At 33.1% G+C, this 19,433-nt stretch overlaps 3 protein-coding genes across 5 annotated transcripts; 1 reads left to right on the top strand and 2 right to left on the bottom strand.

The window, feature by feature from the left end:
* The first annotated feature begins 3,187 nt into the window (after window positions 1-3,187).
* LOC120070356 (translationally-controlled tumor protein homolog) lies at window positions 3,188-4,990 on the top strand. Its single transcript, XM_039022293.2, has 5 exons — window positions 3,188-3,286; window positions 3,759-3,832; window positions 3,944-4,072; window positions 4,148-4,305; window positions 4,650-4,990. The coding sequence occupies exons 1-5, from the start codon at window positions 3,259-3,261 to the stop codon at window positions 4,765-4,767; spliced, it is 507 nt and encodes a 168-aa protein (XP_038878221.1). The 5' UTR covers window positions 3,188-3,258; the 3' UTR covers window positions 4,768-4,990.
* Window positions 4,991-5,394: 404 nt separating this feature from the next.
* Window positions 5,395-7,949, bottom strand: LOC120090990 (universal stress protein PHOS34-like). Of its 2 annotated transcripts, none has more exons than XM_039048747.2 (4): window positions 7,384-7,949; window positions 6,890-6,981; window positions 5,964-6,085; window positions 5,395-5,736 (listed from the first exon to the last, which is right to left on the bottom strand). In XM_039048747.2, exons 1-4 carry the CDS (start codon window positions 7,547-7,549, stop codon window positions 5,640-5,642), a joined length of 477 nt encoding a protein of 158 aa, XP_038904675.2. In that variant the 5' UTR covers window positions 7,550-7,949; the 3' UTR covers window positions 5,395-5,639. The 2 variants fall into 2 exon arrangements, with proteins under 2 accessions (XP_038904675.2, XP_038904684.2); XM_039048756.2 differs by having other exon boundaries at window positions 6,890-6,984; window positions 7,384-7,934.
* A 2,620-nt stretch (window positions 7,950-10,569) lies between these two features.
* On the bottom strand, window positions 10,570-16,951 carry LOC120084927 (BTB/POZ domain-containing protein). 2 transcript variants are annotated; one of them, XM_039040740.2, is made up of 12 exons: window positions 16,331-16,951; window positions 15,725-15,908; window positions 15,553-15,621; window positions 15,367-15,465; window positions 14,836-14,915; window positions 13,912-14,725; window positions 12,928-13,613; window positions 12,257-12,341; window positions 12,102-12,153; window positions 11,774-11,823; window positions 11,525-11,572; window positions 10,570-11,425 (listed from the first exon to the last, which is right to left on the bottom strand). In XM_039040740.2, the coding sequence occupies exons 1-12, from the start codon at window positions 16,588-16,590 to the stop codon at window positions 11,249-11,251; spliced, it is 2,604 nt and encodes an 867-aa protein (XP_038896668.1). In that variant the 5' UTR covers window positions 16,591-16,951; the 3' UTR covers window positions 10,570-11,248. The 2 variants fall into 2 exon arrangements, 1 of the variants encoding a protein (XP_038896668.1); XR_016531299.1 differs by lacking the exon at window positions 10,570-11,425 and having other exon boundaries at window positions 11,543-11,572; window positions 12,229-12,341; window positions 16,331-16,778.
* Window positions 16,952-19,433: the final 2,482 nt, after the last annotated feature.

The following is a 19,433-nucleotide window of genomic DNA, read 5'->3' as shown; positions in this document are numbered from 1 at the left end:
CGATTTACTTATATTATAAATATTAAATATATATCATAAGAATTATATCAAATAATTAAATAATCAAATCATGGCATATTTTTCCTAATATTAAATTATCAAATATTAAAGTTCTATCTTTCGTAATTAATAATATTTTAAAATGTAATATTATAGTTTTAAATGTAAAATAACTAATATAATTTATAATTTATAATTAACTTATCAATCTATATATATAGAGATATATATAATTCAATAAAATCTAATTTAATTATCTTAATTTATGATTTAACTTTTAATTGTATAAAACCAAAGATATATTATAGGCTAAAACCATGTACATAAATATTTAAATATTATAAGACTAAATGAAAAAAAAAAAAAAAACTAATAAGAAGGTTAGTGTAAATTTAAAAAACAATTCATTTAAAAAAAACCATGTGATTAATATAAATTTACTTAAATACAAGTCAATTTTACAATCATGTTGGTTTACACCGATCTTCTATCTGTTAATTCTTCTAGTCTCTTCTTCTTTATGTAGTTCTCCAAATATTATTGTTTTAGTTCTAGGGCTTCAATCTTTCAGTTTTCTTTACTCTTTTTGGATATGTAATTTGAATGGATTCCTATGTTACTATTTGGATCTATCCGTTAGTGATAGAATTCCCTAATAGAAGTATATGATATATCACATATGAATTTATTTTTTTGATTTCTTAGAATTTTTTTTACTCTTTTAAGGGTATCAAGATGTCATTGTGTCAGGATATCTTATCCATCTCTCCAGGAAAATATATATCTCCAGAAAATATTTTGAGTTCAATTTTTTTTTCTCCACTGACCAATCCGCCTACTCGGCTTCTTATACTTAATAGTCGTGTAACTACTTCAATGATACTATTGTTCACTTCCTCCAGAATGAAAAAAAAAAAAATCGATCCACTTTCATTTGCATTTGGTATTTTGGAAAGTCTTTGGCTCATTGATACTCAATTAAATCCTCTTTTTTGAGGATTGAATGCACCCCTATAGTCCCATATTTAGTAATTTTTATTTCTTCTGCATTGAGAATCATCGAAATAAGCAAGAATACTATTTCTACGAAAAAGACCATTTATGGGTATTTCAATTGAAATACCGGAAGGAGGTGGTACTTCTTTTTCTCGTTCTTGAAGTGATTCAAATTGAATGATGAATCCATTTCTTCGCCTCTTTACAATTACCGTGGAAAATAGCAGGATATGTGAGATTAGATTCCCTCTACTCCTACCGTACTCCAGCTTGGTAGTTTCCACTGCCTGTCCAGGGTTGAGCCCTGGGATTTGACGGCGGACTTAAAAAGCAACGCTTTACACCCAATCATTCCAGATAACGCTTGCATCCTCTGTATTACCGCGGCTGCTGGCACAGAGTTAGCCGATGCTTATTCCCCAGATACTGTCACGACCCGAGAAAATTCCCCACTGCTTATCTTTCACAATTATGGACTAAAATACTTGGTTTTATAATAACGATTTATTTATATTATAAATATTAAATATATATCATAAGAATTATATCAAATAATTAAATAATCAAATCATGACATATTTTTCATAATATCAAATCATCAAATATTAAAGTTCTATCTTTCATAATTAATAATATTTTAAAATGTAATATTATAGTTTTAAATGTGGAATAACTAATATAATTTATAATTTATAATTAACTCATGATTGATAAGATTGTTATATATATAGAGATATATATAATTCAATAAAACCTAATTTAATTATCTTAATTTATGATTTAACTTTTAATTGTATAAAACCAAAGATACATTATAGGCTAAATCATGTACATAAATATTTAAATATTATGAGACTAAATGAAAAAAAAAACTAATAAAAAGATTAGTGTAAATTTAAAAAACAATTCATTTAAAAAAAAACCATGTGATTAATATAAATTTATGTGAATACAAGGAAATTTTGCAATCATGTTGGTTTACACCGACCTTCTATCTGGTAATTCTTCTAGTCTCTTATTCCTTAATGATTTTATATAGTTATCCGAATATTATTGTTTTGGTTCTAGGGGTTCGATCTTTTACTGTTAGGTTTTTCTTTACTCTTTTTGGATATGTGATTTGTATGGATTCTCTGTTACTGTTTGGATCTATCCATTATTGATAGAATTCGCTAATAAAAGTATATGATATATCACATATAAATTTTGTTATATTTGCCATTCTTTTAATATGTTAATATTCACTCAATTATTGACCCTAAATATGCTATCTTTCACAATTATGGACTAAAATACTTAGTTTTTATAACAACGGTTTATTTATATTACAAATATTAAATATATATCATAAGAATTATATCAAATAATTAAATAATCAAATCATGACATATTTTTTATAATATTAAATCATCAAATATTAAAGTTCTATCTTTCATAATTAATAATATTTTAAAATGTAATATTATAGTTTTAAATGTAAAATAACTAATATAATTTATAATTTATAAATTATAGAGATATATATAATTCAATAAAACCTAATTTAATTATCTTAATTTATGATTTAACTTTTAATTGTATAAAACCAAAGATATATTATAGGCTAAATCATGTACATAAATATTTAAATATTATGAGACTAAATGGAAAAAAAAAACTAATAAAAAGATTAGTGTAAATTTAAAAAACAATTCATTTAAAAAAAAACCATGTGATTAATATAAATTTATGTGAATACAAGTTTATTTTTGAAAAAAAATCATTATTTTTTTCTTATACATATAGTAATAAATATTGATTTACTTAAAATTTAAATTTTTATTTGAGTTAAAAAAACAATTATACTATCAATCAATTATCTTAAAATAATCATAAATAATCATAATGTTGTCAAAACATAATTGAACAAAAATAATAATCATATTATTTTTAATTTTATTGAAAAATATATTTTAAAAAATAAAATAATTATCCTATTTAATTAAAATATTAGACTAAAATTAAAAAGGATAAATATTAAAACAAAAAAAGAAGATAAATAATAAAAGGATAGAGCAAGAATTAAAAAAGAAAAATAGAAAAATAGTCTAGAGAGAAATAGAGTTATATTCCTTGAATTATACTAAGTTCTTAACCAAAACCCTGGCCTATAAATTTGCTGCCTACCTTGTCTCAAACCCTCTTGCGCTCCTGGTTGCCGTACTCTCTCGCCCAATAAATTTTCTTTGAAGGAGCGATCCGGGAGTCAATAATTTTGCAATCATGTTGGTTTACACCGACCTTTTATCTGGTAATTCTTCTAATCTCTTCTTTCTCAATGATTTTATGTAGTTCTGTTTTTGTTATCTTCCGCGGTTAGGGTTTTCTTTTTTGGATCTGTGATTACCGTTTGGATCTAGATCGATTTTGTTTCATTATTAGCAATCTGATTTTGTTTCATTATTAGCAATCTGATTATGTTGGATTATATATATATATGCTCCCTGTTGTGGCCTTGCAAATTTTATTAGAATATTTAAGAATTTTGTTTTGAGGTTGGAGTTATGAATATGAATAGTAGAGACTAGAAAAAGAAAATTTGTATATTGAAGATTTGAGAGTTGGTTTCGTTCTTCTTTCATTCTATGACTGAAGAAGTGTTCTCCTCATGATTGGTTATTTTCTAGATTGTAGTAATGTTTCTTAGGTTTCGTTTACATTGTGGATTTTTTTCTCCATTGGACCGAGAGTTAATACATGGGTTTATTGAAATTTTCATACAGGTGATGAGCTTCTCTCGGATTCGTTTCCATACAAGGAAATCGAGAATGGAATGATTTGGGAAGTCGATGGAAAGGTTAGATATTTTTGTTTACTGTATTTTTATTCACGGTAGGAATAATTTTATTAAATTGGATGGGTATTCAGCACTATGCCTTACTCCTTTCGTACACCGTTTTTACTATAGTGGGTCGTTCAAGGAGCAATTGATGTGGATATTGGTGCTAATCCTTCTGCTGAAGGTGCTGGTGACGACGAAGGTGTTGATGATCAGGCTGTGAAGGTGGTCGACATTGTTGACACCTTCCGTCTTCAGGTAGACCTGCTTCTCGTAATGTAAGCATTTAAGGATGATTTATTTACTTTGTTTATTTCGATTTTGGGTCTCCAGGAGCAACCTCCCATGGACAAGAAGACGTTGATTACATACATTAAGAAGTATATCAAAGCGGTGACACCTAAGCTGGAAGGGGAGAAACAAGAGGCATTTAAGAAGAACATTGAGGGAGCAACTAAGTATCTGCTTTCAAAGCTCAAGGACTTGCAATTGTAAGTAATTCTATAGTTGTCTGTTTTTCTATTTCTGTCAAACCGAACATTTTTCTTCTAACAACTATCGGCAACAACCACAACTAAGTGATTTTTAGTGTTTGAAGAATTTTTACCCTTCTAATAGTCTGTTCTAAACTGACTTTTTATCTAAAATTTATATATGAAAAAAGATCTGCACTCAAATACCAACACTAACAGAGCATAGTTAATAAAACTAATTCACATGTATGTTAATTCTTAATTTGTTTGATATTTTGAACTCTTTTTGCCTGGACTGTCATTTTGGTTCAAGTTTTGGTATCATTAGAACTATTCCTTACATACTTTATGCTCTTTTGCAGCTTCGTTGGGGAGAGTATGGCTGACGATAGCTCTATCGTATTTGCATACTACAAGGAAGGAGCCACTGACCCGACATTTTTATACCTTGCCCCAGGTTTGAAGGAAGTCAAGTGCTGAAAGAAGAAATCTTTGAAGCAGAATGCTTCATGTAGCATTAGTCGTTCCTACTATGTTTGCCTTTTTCTCATGACATTTGAATTTGGATGGTTTGGGCTGTTTTTGTTTTCGTTTATTTTGGGTTTCCTTGTTTTGGCCTTGTTTACTGGGAGCTTATGTTCTGGTGAGTGCAAAAGTTTACCTTATTTTTATGCCTAATGAATCTCTATTTTTATTATGTCAACCGCTGTCAGTAATTTTTTACTCCCATAGTATAAAAAAATTGTTATCGAAGTTAAATTATAATTTTAGAACCAAAAGAAGTGTTTAAAAAACTAGTTTTGTTTTCAGAAATTGACTTAATTCAAGGGTGAATTATGAGTTGAGATAAGTTTCTATTTGGATTAATTGTGAGTTGAGATAAATATTTATTTGGATCTTAAATCTTCAATTTTCAAAATCATTTTCAAAATGGTGTTTATGTTTTATGTTTTAGGGGTTTTGATTCACATTTTGTATATGCTGAGAAACTAGAGATTCACGGTTCAAATTTCCTCGCCTTTTATTTATATTAAAAAAATTATTAATTAATAAAAAGTAAAATATGTATAATATAATAAATTATAAATCATGTTACAAAATCTATTATGTCTACAAATTAATTAAATATTAATTGAGATTCAACTTCATATATAGTTGGTAACGACACTATAGGCTTATGAATATATTGTCAATCACATTTTACCAAAAATAGTTGAATTGGAGTCTAGTTTCTAGAATTTAATACATTTTCAAAATTACTAAATAACAAGAAATATCTTTAACTTAGTTTTGAGATGAGTAACGAAGCTCAGTCACAGAGCCTCCAAGTTCTGAAGATATGTAGATCAGGTTCAGCTGATGCTCATGGGCTTGGGTGGCCTCTTCACAATCATGACAGAGCAATGGGCATGGTGAGCACAGAAGTCACTTACACTGCCCAGTCCCATCCTGTTCAACAAAAACAATTTCATAAATCACTTGTGATTGTTGGATCAGAGCACCACTTAGTTCTTTTCTTCTTTGTAGAGTATTTCCATTCAAATGGGTGAGAATTGAGAATTTGAAACTACAACTCAATCAATATTTACTAATACTTCGAGCTGGAAAGCACGGCAAACAACTACCTATTTAAGTAATAAATCAACCCATTTCTTGTATAGTACGGGAATCTTTACCTTTTTACTACTCCATAATTATGACTTCCAACAACCAAAATGGATGCATGGAATTTTTCTACTGAATCGCACATTACAGTTCTGGCATCACCCTCCAAAACTTCAGTCTGCACGTTTTGAACCTACATGGCAGAAAGTATATTTCAATGAGCATATGCTAAATGGCTATGTTAAAATTCTTGCACAATAGATGGTACTCCCAGTTTCAACTCAAATTCTAGATAGCAGAGACACGAGTCTCAACCATTTTCAACTCAATAAGTGTTGGATGATATAATATTAAATTTGTCTTCATCCATCAGCTTAAGCTTGTCAATTAGTGATTTAATATGATACTAGAGCAGGTGATTCAAGTGGTTTTGTGTTCAAACTGCATTGTTATTTCTTCCCTAATTAATATGATTTCTACTTGTTGGGTCTTCTCCATATTTCTTCAAGTCCACGAGTAGGGGAGAGTCTTAGATAGTATAATATTAAATTTATTTTCACCTATCAGCTTAAGCTTTTGGGTTAATCAATGAGTTAACATAGTATCAGAGTAGGTAGTCTGGGAAGGTCTGAAGGTCTATTTGGTCCATCGATAAGTTAACATAATATTTAGGGCAGGTGGTCTAGAGGGTTTGAGACTCTGTTTGGATTGACATCCTAAGTCCTTAAAAACACATGTTTTCAATACAAGGGTAAGAAGATCAGCACAATGTACGAGTACGCAGATGGTGAGAATTAATCACCCACTTTCTTTGGGTGATGCAAGAACATTCTTGACAATTCATTTGTGCAGAATGTACAAGATTCAAGTCCAGATTTGATTTTGTAAACAAGTAATTCACTCGTCAACGAGAATGGAAGACAGCTTTTTAAGTTGACGGTGATATCTGGGGATCAATGGTGCAACCATAAAATTTCTAAGTGAAAGCCAGAATTACCTTGTGTTCGATGCATATATCCTTCGCTTTTTGGACAGTTCTATCAGCTATTTTCTTCAAATCTGCATCGAGCATGGGCAACACATCCAGGGCTGCTGTATCTCGACATTTGACAATCATTGGGGAAAATGTTAAACTCGATTATGAGAAGAAACACAAGGGTATATAGATTCGATTTTCATTCAATACCATCCCCTAAACGAATCGTTTACAAACCATCAAGAAATGGCATACTTCAAAAGGTATACAGATTCCTTGATTTGCTGCAATTGCACATAGCAAGACTCCAAAATAATTTCGCTCTCCCATCACATTTTGATACCCAAAATAAAGATCTATAAACTCAGTTTGCCCTATGGTCGATACCATCATTCAAGAATCGACATCAATGCTAACTTATTCTTCAATTTCAGAGGAACCAAATGGAACAATAAACTAGGTAAAAAAGCAAATGCAAAGCATAGTTCGAGAGAATCGAATCGGTTTGTTTATACCTGGGCCGGCGACTCCAAGAAAGCTAGAGGGAGGTGGTTTAGCGTTGACAATAACAAGCTTGTAAGGAGTAGCGTTAGGGCCAAAGAAATGTTGGAGCGTCCAATTCAAGGCATAGAAGCTGTGCTCACTTTCATCGACGCCAATCACCATTACCTGCTCCGCCATTGTCGAACAGACACCGAAACTTAAGAAATTTCGAAAGCGTAGATCACACAAACCGTGAGAATACCGACCGAGAGACTTGGAGAAGGAGTTTTTGGTTGTGTAGAGAGAAAAGTGTTGTCACCCTCCAATGGCGAGAAACTTGTAAAGGCAATATTAGAGTAAGAAGGAATATTGGATTCGAAGAAGGCGTTGTTGGAGGACATTCAGTGGTGGAGAAATCAGTTGTAGAGCGCAAGAAATTCTGGTGAAAGAATGGCCCCATAGTTCGCAACTGTCGAGAGGTTTCTGGGTGCGACGGAATCGGAATGTTGATCGGACTCTTGGTGGTCTCCGGGAGGTTGAACCTGGTTTGACACAATATTTGAATATAAAATTTGTCATTTTGCCTAATTACGTTTCTAATTCTCTTTTGGCATATGACTATATTCTTATGGACATTTCCATTACTTTTTTTTTTTTTAACATTGAGACGATATTTTAAATTTTACAAATAACCTAAGAAGCTCTGTCAAATGAGATTTAACAAATTTTTTAGTTTCTCTTACCATTTCTACCCAAAATTTTTATGTATTTTTTTTCCTCTCTTTTCTCTATCTATTTCTCACTCCCTTCCCTTTTTCTCATAAAAATTGTGACCTAATTAAAATTTGTCAACCCAACATGTTAAAAGTCAATTGATAGCAATATTAATTTATGGATCATATAAAAACATTTTCAAACTATAGAAACTAAAGTGTTTTTGATTAATTGAAGTGTTCGTTTTGATATTTCATAAACCAGATAGACACTAATCTCACATCTCAAGAGTGCATTTTGCCCAAAATAAAAAAAACAAAATATAAAATAGATCTTTGAGATGAAATAAATACTAACAATGATTGTCCTTAAAGAATGGTAACGATTATTTTAGTGTCATAATAAAAACAACCCCTAAGTTCAAGGGCATTTGTATAATTTAACCCTCTAAATAATTTATTACAGTTTTGAGAAGAGTTTAAAAACTCATTACATGCAACCATGAAAGTCTAGAAAAATATTATACATCGACGCTTGGATCTCATCCCCTCGAGCTCCGTTGTAGGCTTCTGGTGGATTTGACCTCTGACCTACTTCTCTCTGATCTACTCTCGAGACACTCCAAGTTGACTTGCGTAAGAGATCCTTGCACTATCGTAGTGTTGAGTCTACTGCACTCTATTATGTAAGTTATTATAAGGAGTGACTAATTCTGCTAAGCACAAAAATAAGTAAGATTGGGTCTCTCCTTCGGAGATTACTTCCTCTTCCATTTTTAGCGCTCGAGGTTGCAAGGTATTGGTCCGAGTATAGTTCGGTTATTTTTTTATTGGTATAAATTCACTAGCTCAGTTGGTCAGCCCAAACTCCAAGACATGATATTTTCCCTTTTGGGATGTGCACTTCCCTCTTGGACTTGTCCATCACCTTTGTGCCTTGCTTCGGGTAACCCTCAACATTATATTAAATATTTTTAAAATTTATGAATTTATTAAACATGGTTTTTGTTCCCACATAGCCTTTTGCAATTTTATTCTCTCATAAGCAAAAACAAAAATCAATCCGATCAACAACTGAACCAATTAAATGTTGAATCATCATAAATATTCGTTTAGTTTCCATCTTTACCAAACCAATCAATTCGGTTTGATTCTTAGTTAAGCTCAAAATGAAAGGAACTATCACCCTTAGTACTATTAGTCTACAAATCTATTTAATTTAATTAATGCCTTAAGATCTAGATTAAAATATAAGATTATTTTTAAATATAGAAAGAGTTAACTTATTTATAAATATAGTAAAATGTCAATATCTACTAGTAATAAATACTGATAGACATACTGACCGACAATGATATTTTACGATATTTGAAAATATTTTCACTAATTTTACCATTTAAAATAATTACCCTAAAATATATGACGTTCGAACTATTTTATTTGAAATGACATAAATCTTAAACCTTCACAAACATAACAACTAAAGTTTTCTCTCCGTTTTTTTTCCTTTTGTTTTCAAATATTGTTTTCATAAAAAGAAAAAAAAAAGTTGAAAATTTGATAAGAGCGCAATATTGTATAGACAAGTGAATGAAGTCCGATGGTGCTCCATTCCAAATCAAATGTCTCTATTTTGGAATTATTTATATTCTTCTTTTTGAGCCAAATTATATAAAGAAACTATATATTCATTATATTAGTTAGGTTAAATCATAAAAGTTCAAAGTATTTTTTATACAAAATACTAATGATTTTATTCAAAACTAACAATAATAATATTTTCAAACATTTTGAAAGTTTAACAATATTTTTGAAACTTTTGAAAATTCAAAAAGATTTTTAATACAAAATACAAAGTTTGGAGATATTTTGTATAATTTAATCTATTAATAAAACATCTCATAACCTTTCTATTTACAATAACTTTGAAATTTGATTAAACATTAAATGCGGACATGAAAATCAAAACAATACTCATCTTTCTAAAAGTTAGAAAGTTTGAATGCCACCTTTAAATTTAACAAAAATAAATACACACCAAATTTTATTCACTGTTTCACCAAAAACAGGGGAAAAAAAGCCTTATTAAAGTCTAGAAATTCATGTTTTTTGAAACAAGAAAAAGATATACCAACTATAAAATTATATTTTCATTTCATGTTAGACCACCTATCTAGAATATTAAAATCCTACAAAATTTTTAACAAGTTAATTAAGCATCCTCACAGTGAATTTTATTAAAAATGTTTTGGAAATACATAATACATTCATCAAATTAGAAAATCTCACGTCTCCCTAAATCCTCTCTCCAACCCTGATTAGTGTGGAAATTCACACTAAATTTCCAAATAATATTTGAGCTCTAGGTTCAATGATCATGTACAAAGTTTAATGTGAAAACAATGACTGTAAAAGACAATCCAGAATCCCAATATTCTTAAAGAACTGAGGTGTAATAACGACTACGATGATGATTTGTCAAGAAGAAATAGATCCAGACCACAGTTCTTCAAAGCCAAAAGAATTATCAATAGATTAAATGTTATAAATCTAGGATTACAATCAGACTACAATAATACACATGTGGGAAAGATACATTCTTTTGGTCCCTTGACAAAATTTGCCCAAGTTTCAAAATGTGACATTTAACTCTTACAAGTTTAAGAGAATGATTCAAATTGGTCTCTGAAATTACTCTTTCATTAATGAAACTATTGAAAATATGACTGAATAAGTAGTTGATAATGTGCTGATGTCGATTTGTAAGTATTCTACAAGTTTTTTACATACTTCTTACGTGCCGTTTTATTTCTTCCTTATTCTCTCTCCTTACAAGCTCTCCCCTGTCTCAGAGATGCCATCTAAGATGCCAACTAATTAAAAAATGGGGATGCCATATCACTTTTTCATTAGTGTCACTAACAAGAAGCTAATACCAGAGATCAATTTGAACCATTTATTAAACTGTCTCATTTTTTAAACTTAAAAGGCCAAGTAAGACATTTCCCTTACTCAAACCTTCAGACCAAATCCAAAAGGGCATTTTTTCCCCCCAAAGATGTGTGTGCAGACTGGCTCAACTTTTTTAGAGGCACCTCTCAGAGAAAGAAAAACCTACTGTGGGGTGGGGTGGGGTGGGGTGGGGGGGGTACCATCATAATAATAAATACATACATACCGTTGCTCAAACAAGCTGCACAACTGCAGCCACCCTCAGGGCTCCATGTTGAAGAAAATCCGCAAGCTCGTCGAATAGGAGAGCTGTGCGCCAACCCCATCCCTTGGGCGCTTTCGGTAGAAGCGTTCCTGTTTGTTTGAAGTTGCCAAACACCATCACCTCCCTCTTTGATGGACATATCAGCTGAATAATTGAGGCAAATGGTGAGAATGTGTTTAACCAAATGTTCCAATACACAATTGTGCAAATTGTTGGAAACTACAGTTGCATTGCATGTGGTACCTGATATCGCGCAGTAACTTTTTCACGAGAATCCACAAACATATGGACCTGAAAGATTAATTGCCAATTAAGAATGTCTGTAGGCATATCTACTCGCTTCAGAGTTTATTTCATCAATCAAACAAGGTCAACTCCCCAGTGGTAATTCAGAAATCAAAGCATCATAAGTGATAGATGTTTAAAGAATAGAAGATTTTTAAAACTCATGTTGCACCATTTCCAGATTAGATAACGGGGATTGAGGCTGACCTTTCTGAGAGAATCAGATATTTCTGCCTTCCGCCTGTGAAGAAATAATCCTGAAATAAATACATGAAGAAGTTCAGTCAATGAAAGTATTGAATTCATCATTCTGTAGTGTTGAAAATAGGAAAGTTCCTCACAGTATTTATTATTATTTTTTTCCTTCTTTTATATTTTCCATTCTTTCCATTTGTTTTGTTTTCTTCCCTTGTTACCGTTGGCCTTCGTTCCTTACATAGCCAATTCCCCTCTTTAAATAGGTAAAGTTGTGTATTTGTAGAGAAACATATCAGAATAATAAAGTCTTTCAAAACTTCATGTAGCAAAAGGTTACCTAGAGTTCGACGTCCTTGAGGGTCTTCGTCATTAAATGCTTGAGCACTAACCTATAAAGTAAAGAAATAAAGTCTATAAAATATTGGAAAATAAATGGAATCCAGAATCAGACATCTCAGAAATACCGAGTAGAGTAACTGCTTGTATTTACACCTTCCATAAAGAACCAGCATAGAAAAACTCAGGTGAATGCTTGACTTGGCCATCATTAAGCCTATGAACGTCCTCAAATTGCACGCTGGAAAACCAAAGATCCATCGTAAATTTTTAATAATCAACCAAAAACAGATACTGGAGTGAAAACCCAATTGCATACTTGCGAGCAAAAGGATTAGAGTTACAAAATATATAAGAAATTTACCATGATGCCTGCCTCCACTTCTGGGTGCACAATGTTAAAAACAAGAGGAATTGAATGAAAGAGAATTGCTACGCCTATGAAAGGAGGAACCTAGGGTTTACAACAGCAACCTAGAAGCCTAAGAAAATGCACAGACTTTCCTCTCAAAGAATCTACGGAAAGAAGTGGCCATTAAATGTTCGAGAAATTTTTTACTATTGCATATAAGAATCATTTAGTATAAAAACAAGATAAAGCTAAAGGAGTTAAAGGCATCTAAAGGAATGGGGAAAACTTAAACACGGAGCCAGTGGCAACTAATGGCACCCAAGTATCAAAGCACTAACACAATCACAAATTAAAGCCAGGATGGAAAACCACGAAGGCCAAAAGCTAAGTTCTTGACAATTTCAGAAAGCTGCAAAACTAACTTTGAGTATCAAACAGGAAAGAAGCCTTTGTTTAATATAGCAAGAGAACCTACCCAAAGCGAAAAGGAGGGAAGTGGCTTAAAGGTGTTTTCATATCCAATGCAATTGTACTGTTTTCATTCTCCCACTCAATTCCAAGAGCATGATCAGATTGAAGCATCTGAACAGGAATACCAGTGGCACTTGGACCTGCCATACAGGCAGATATTCTGCTTTGCAGTTCCATCTCATATCCTCTCTCTGTCGGTTCTCCCTGAGCATTCATACTGCCACCCCCTCCTTGGCTCAATCCAACCAATGCCGTCAATCCATCTCCAGACAAGTCCCCACTGTGCTCAGCTCTAGCCTCTGGATCATCATTAGCCAGCAACTGATGACAATTTCTGTTGCCCACGCCAATGGGTACACGGGAGCAGACAAAGCGTGTTGGAGGCAAGGCACTCGCTGGCACAAAAGTGGTTCCACGTCCAATTCCAGCAAGCCCTTCAACCGGCCCCCTAACGTGTACTCGGACAGGTTTGGATGGGCCATTTCCATCCCCTTGAGAAGATTCAGCAACATATATGTTTCCCACACTGCCAGGAGAACTGTTCTGATCATGTTCATTGATATAGTATCCTGAGGCATTGACTCCACGTGCAAATGCAAATGGCTGTCGGCATGCACATGCTAAACTTGTAAGGCAGCAATTTTTGCATGTATCAGCAACAATCTCTTGTACCCTTTGCCTTAAAAGCATCTGCAAATAAATTATATAATTGAAAGAAGCTAAGTTTGCATCTAAGGGAATCACAGACAACATACTTCAAAAACCTGCTAATTAAAGTAAGATGCCTATAGATATCCCAGCTAGTTGAGCTAAAGCTGAAAGCTCAATTCAAGCAGGAATACCAAGTTCTCCATTGTAATTGGCACACCATTTTCATAACTCACTATATATGAAGTTTCAGTTTACTGACTAAACTACTTGGAAGACATAAATCGCTGAGCCTCAAAATGTGGCAAAATTTAACAGAGGTAATATTTAAACATCAAACCTGCAGCCAAAGACCATCATTAACAGCTTTGCAAGGGAAACCCAACTCCTCAAGTTGTTTTCTCATGTTTAGAAGAGCTTCAAAAGTCATGTTGCAGTACAAAAGTGAACCCCCTTCAAATAGACTATCAAAAACATCATAATCCTCTCCCCTTGCACCTAAGTTGCCTTTAGCATAACTTTTAAGTTGCCTTCTACCTACAACCCTGCCACCCCATGAAACAGCAGGCATGCCACATCTTCCCCAATCATTTGAAGGGAGTCCATTGGCAGAAGAGTTTGCAGTGGAACAATGGCTTGTTTGGTCTGTGGCAAGCCAAGTATTGTTATCCAATTGATAGCAGCCTTCTTCCGATGGCCCTTCCATGGCAACTCCACTTGCACCAAGTCCACTTACTCCAACTGTAATTGGCAAGTTAATATAGGAACATGAGCTTAGAATTCCATTCGTATCAGAGAATGAATTATTTAAAGCTGATGACCCTTCCACATTGCACAAAAATGGTGGTTTTAAATTTGACTGAGAGTATGCAACTTGTTGCATCTTTTGTTTAGAGTTGGAGGCCCCTGTTTGGAAGTCAACCACAGAGTCGGGAAGCTGACCAAGATAATTAGAAGCAGTTCTATTGACCTCTAGGCCATCTTTCAAACTTAAATGTCCAAGCTCTGATTCCAACCTTTCATTAGTGGAATCTACTGAAGAATTTTCTTGTGCCTTGGAATTCTCAGTCTCAGAACTGGAACAACCTGGTCCAGAAGGTTCCTCCTTACAAAGAGCCCCTTTAGCAAGGAACGCATATAATGCCAGTTCAAACCTTTTGATAAGACCAAAAGAATACCGAAAAATAAAACAAGGAATTAGAAAGGAACTCAAAATTGTTAACAGCAAATCATAAGCAAAAATTATCATATCTCTCAGTCTCACCGTCTCTCCTCGCTAGGCACCCATAATTCATCAGAGGTCAGCAAAGCATACAATGTCTGAGATGAAAGCTTTGGAAGCACCTATTCACAATAAATATAACAAAAAATTGAAATGATGTATCTCATTTTTAAACCAACACCTAACGTATTTGTTCAATCAAGGATGGTATGACCTATTGCCTAACAATCAGAATGATACTCATGTTCAATGGATGTAAAACCACAATATGTGTCAAGTAAAAAGTCTGTTTTATAAGAATATGTGCCAAATACAAAGTCTGTTTTATATTACCTACATCCCAAAGATGTAATATAAAACACAGAAAATCTAGAGTTAAAAACAACAAACCTACTAAAATCTTGATACATTTCTTTTGAATATAAATTCAATACTAGATCAAATTACCAGTAAGTGGACTTGAGGACGACATCCATTTTCATGAGGAAGAGGAAAAGTATCACCAATTCAATGCATTTCCATGTCTACATGACAGAAGAAGAACGAAAGGCTATGATATATAACTTAAAATACCTCTTTCAACTCAATAGCACCACTTTGACAAAGGTAACCCCAGCAAGCAATTCTCACACGTTCTCCATGTATTCCATAATCTTGGCTCTCCGCAAATACCTAAATCAAAGTAAAATACGTGTGCACTATGTGTGAAGCTCAGAATAACAGAAGGAATTAGACAAAGCACCTTCACATTCTTAGAACCTGATAAGCCAAGAAATTTGAAGTCCACAGTTCAGCTATAATAAAATCTGTGCATATTGCACACAAATCCTGAACAAAGAAAATAAATTACAATACTAAATCAAATCCACAATACAAAAAGCAAAATATATCAAACAAAAAATATATATCAGTAACAAAGACAGTATGATACCTGAAGGTCGAGAAAAGAGGCAGCAGCAAGAACACGAAACGCATTATTATCATTCAACTTAGGATGATGTCCATAGAGATATGCTAAAGCCATAGCAATTGCCTCCCCATTGACATTCTTATCATCAACGTGCAAGGTCAGAACAGGAGCACTGGCTTCTTTCCACGGCCCGTGAAGCATATTCCTGCAAGTCATAACGTAAGCTACTGAGATTGCAGAAGCAAACCCATAACAGCATATATAACTGAGTAATAAAATAAACCAATCATTAATTATAACCATGGATCAACAAATCATCAAGAAAATTTGAAAAATAACAAAACTACAAGATAACCAGTAAAACGCCTGGAAATTAAGCAACGACGTCAAATCAAGGAAGCTCATATACTAAACGAGCAAAAAATCCCATTTCTCAAGGCAAATAAAATTAACCAAAACATTAACTCCGTCATAAAAACAACGAAATCAATAGAATAGGTTTATCCCAATAGTATCACATAAGCGCCATCTTCCAAAAGCCACACTCAAGCGTGAACAAAATCAATGAAATTTCGAAAACCCATATAAAAAACAACTCCATCTTTGTCCAATTGAAACAATCCAGACCTGAAGTAAGAGCTGCGCGAGAGAATTAAGCGATGGAGGTGGTACGTGGAGCCCATGGCATGGACAATGATGTCAGAGAATGCGCCAGAGTTAAAGCCCTCAATCTGAATGTGGTCGCAAAGGGAGGTGAGGTTGCAGTCCAAGGCGCGAAGCTCGGTGGTGCTCCGGTCATTGTCGGCATGTTGAGACGGCGGAATTGTCATCTTCATCGCCGAACTGTAGGAATGTGAAGCAGCAGAATACTGGGTTTCCATATGCATGAATCTCAGAGGAGAAGAAGAAGAAGAAGAAGAAGAAGAAGAATTAAGGAATGTTGTTGATGATCCAAGACATTGTTGCACAACAAAGGACGAATGTAAGGGGGCCGATTCCGGATTTGCTTGCCCCGGATTTGTATTTGTTTTTGCAATTATAATTCTGTTTTAAATAAATATATAATAATAATAATAATAATAATAACAACAAGATGGTATTTCTTCTCCCCTTATTTATGACCTTTTGACCACCATGTGAGAGAAATAGGATGCTGATTTTTTTTCCCCTCTCTCTAACAAATAAAACTAAAAGAAATAATACAACAAACTGACAAAGGTGAGAATAACCCAACAAAAGAATTGAGTTATCTTCATATTATCTGACCGTCGTTAGTTATGGTTGAAAATTAATCTCACTTTCGTTTTAAAATAAGATTTTAATTATACTAAATAAATGATCTTGTTCAAAAAACTCGATGACCCAAAAAATTCGATCAACTCAACAATTTGGGTCGGATTATTAATTTATTTAGGTTGAGTTAGATTCAAATAAATAAAAATTTTATGAGTTTGGATTAGTTTATGAATTCATAAAAAATAACCTGAGTCAACCAGAACTAACACAAACTCATTATTAATATTTAAAAGTATGCCTTTTTTCTACTTCCAATACGATTATATATATATATATTTTAATTTTAATTTCACTTCATTTCATGATTTTTTTTAGATTATTTATTTTTCACCAACAATTTAAAATAGTTTTTTAATACATGGAAATAAGTTTTTCATAATATAAATAAAATTAAGAAAAAAAATACCTCTTTAATTCTTGAGTTTTGAGGAATAGGTGCATTTAGTCCTATGTTTTCAATTTTGTTATTTTCATCCGTAAATTTGGAATAATAGATTTAAAAGGTCAATCTTTCCATTAAGTAAATTATTTTTATTATTTTAAATGGAACAACAATAATTAAAATAGTAATTAAAGAATAAAAAATATTTTTCTCCCTTCTTTCCCCGACCTAGCGGGCCAGCGCCAGCCCCGACCCTGCAGGTTGCTAGAACCTTTTTAGGAATGAGAATTAAACATCATTGCCAGCGGCCATATTCGCCGATTTCTCAAAACCACTCCATGCAAGTTCGACAAACAAGTTATGAAGAGTCAAACTTCCACAACCCAACTTTCTCAAATGCCCCAACACCTTCAAATTATTATTGGCCTTAATTGCATAACTAATGATCGAACTCAGCCCCTCTAATACTTCTTTGTAAGCCTCAACATTTCAAGTTATCTGAGGCTTGCTGTAACGCTAGAAGGGCGCTTATCAACAGATTCCATGTCCTGCACCTTAATTCCCTCACAATAAACAAACCCATCTGAGGATCTGGAGAAACAATAGTGAAATTGGGCTTGGGTTTTAGAGGGCTTTTGAGAAAGAATAGCTGTTAGGGAGAGGGGAGTTTTGGAGAAGGGTTTGTGAGGACGATATGGAATATGGGAAAAAGGGTTTGAATTAGGAGAGTGTTTGAGGATGATGGGAAGGGAAGGTGAAAGAGAGTGGAGATTTACTCTACTATCATTGATTTTGGCGAATATGGCTACCGGCAATGATGACAACGATTGTTTACTTCTCATCCTTAAAAAGGTTCCGGCAACTTACAGGGAGGGGGCTGGCCGGTTGGGTTAGGGAAAGGAGGGTGAAGAAGATTTTTTTTTCTTTAATTAATATTTTAATTATTCTTATTCCATTTAAATTAATAAAAATAATCTAATTAATAAAAAGAGAGATCCTTTAAATCTATTATTCAAAACTTAGGGACAAAATTGGGCAAATTAAAAACATAGTGATTAAATGCACTTATTCCTCAAAACTAAGAGACTAAAAAGGTATTTTCTCCAAAAATTAATTTGATAATCTTATTTAAATATGTGAAGATAATTAATCAAATTCTTTTACATATTAACATTGAAAAAGGCAAAATGATGACTCATCACTAGATATGTGAATGTTAAACAGAAAGCACCGACAACAACTGTAACAACAACAAGTAAACAAATAAAGGCACACAGCAGTTGGTAACCCAGTTCGGTGATAAATACTTACGTCTTCAGGACAGAGTGCCTAGGAAAGATAATCAACTAATATTAAAGAGTTAAACAGTTTACAACGTAGTACTCATCTATAACACACCAACTATTATAGTGGCTCACGTAGAGCTTAACTCACACGTCACCTAGGCTCCCCCTAAATGTGAGACTTCCTCCCAACTGAACTTAGGCTCCCCCTAAGTATGTTAATATTAGGGTCTGACATCAGTACTCGATAGTGTGTGAGACTCCTCTCAACTTGATTATCTTCCTTTTGGATCAACGAACTCCTTTCACTGACAAATCTGAAGCTGAGTCTTAGGCTCCCCCTAAGACTGAGAATCCCTTCTCTGGTAGCAATGGCTTAGGTTCCCCCTAAGACCGTGAAACTCTTTGAAATGTTACATTCAACGGATGAAGAATATGCACAACAAAATAATGCGCAAACGAGCAAGAACACGATATAGAATAGTTTGGCTGAAGTATATAAAATGTCTTACTCAATTAAACAAATGCGGTTACCCTAAAAGGTTTGCAAAATTCACTTTAAATAATTGAATCCAATCAAGGAAATAAGTCCTTATTTGGAGTAAAAAGTCACACTTCAAAAGGAACAAATCAGACTAAATACCACAGATGGATATTTCCAGATAAGGAAAATATTCTGACGTCACAACTGGATATTAAGACTTTATTTGAGACACCTGCAGAATCACTGCCTTAAAGAAAATTATAAAGCCAAAAAACCAAATCTCCA

The sequence above is a fragment of the Benincasa hispida genome, chromosome 1, assembly GCF_027475165.1.
Source record: "Benincasa hispida cultivar pf3 chromosome 1, pf3_genome.v1.1, whole genome shotgun sequence".
Classification (NCBI taxonomy): Eukaryota; Viridiplantae; Streptophyta; class Magnoliopsida; order Cucurbitales; family Cucurbitaceae; genus Benincasa; species Benincasa hispida.
This window is presented reverse-complemented; position numbering and strand designations above follow the sequence as displayed.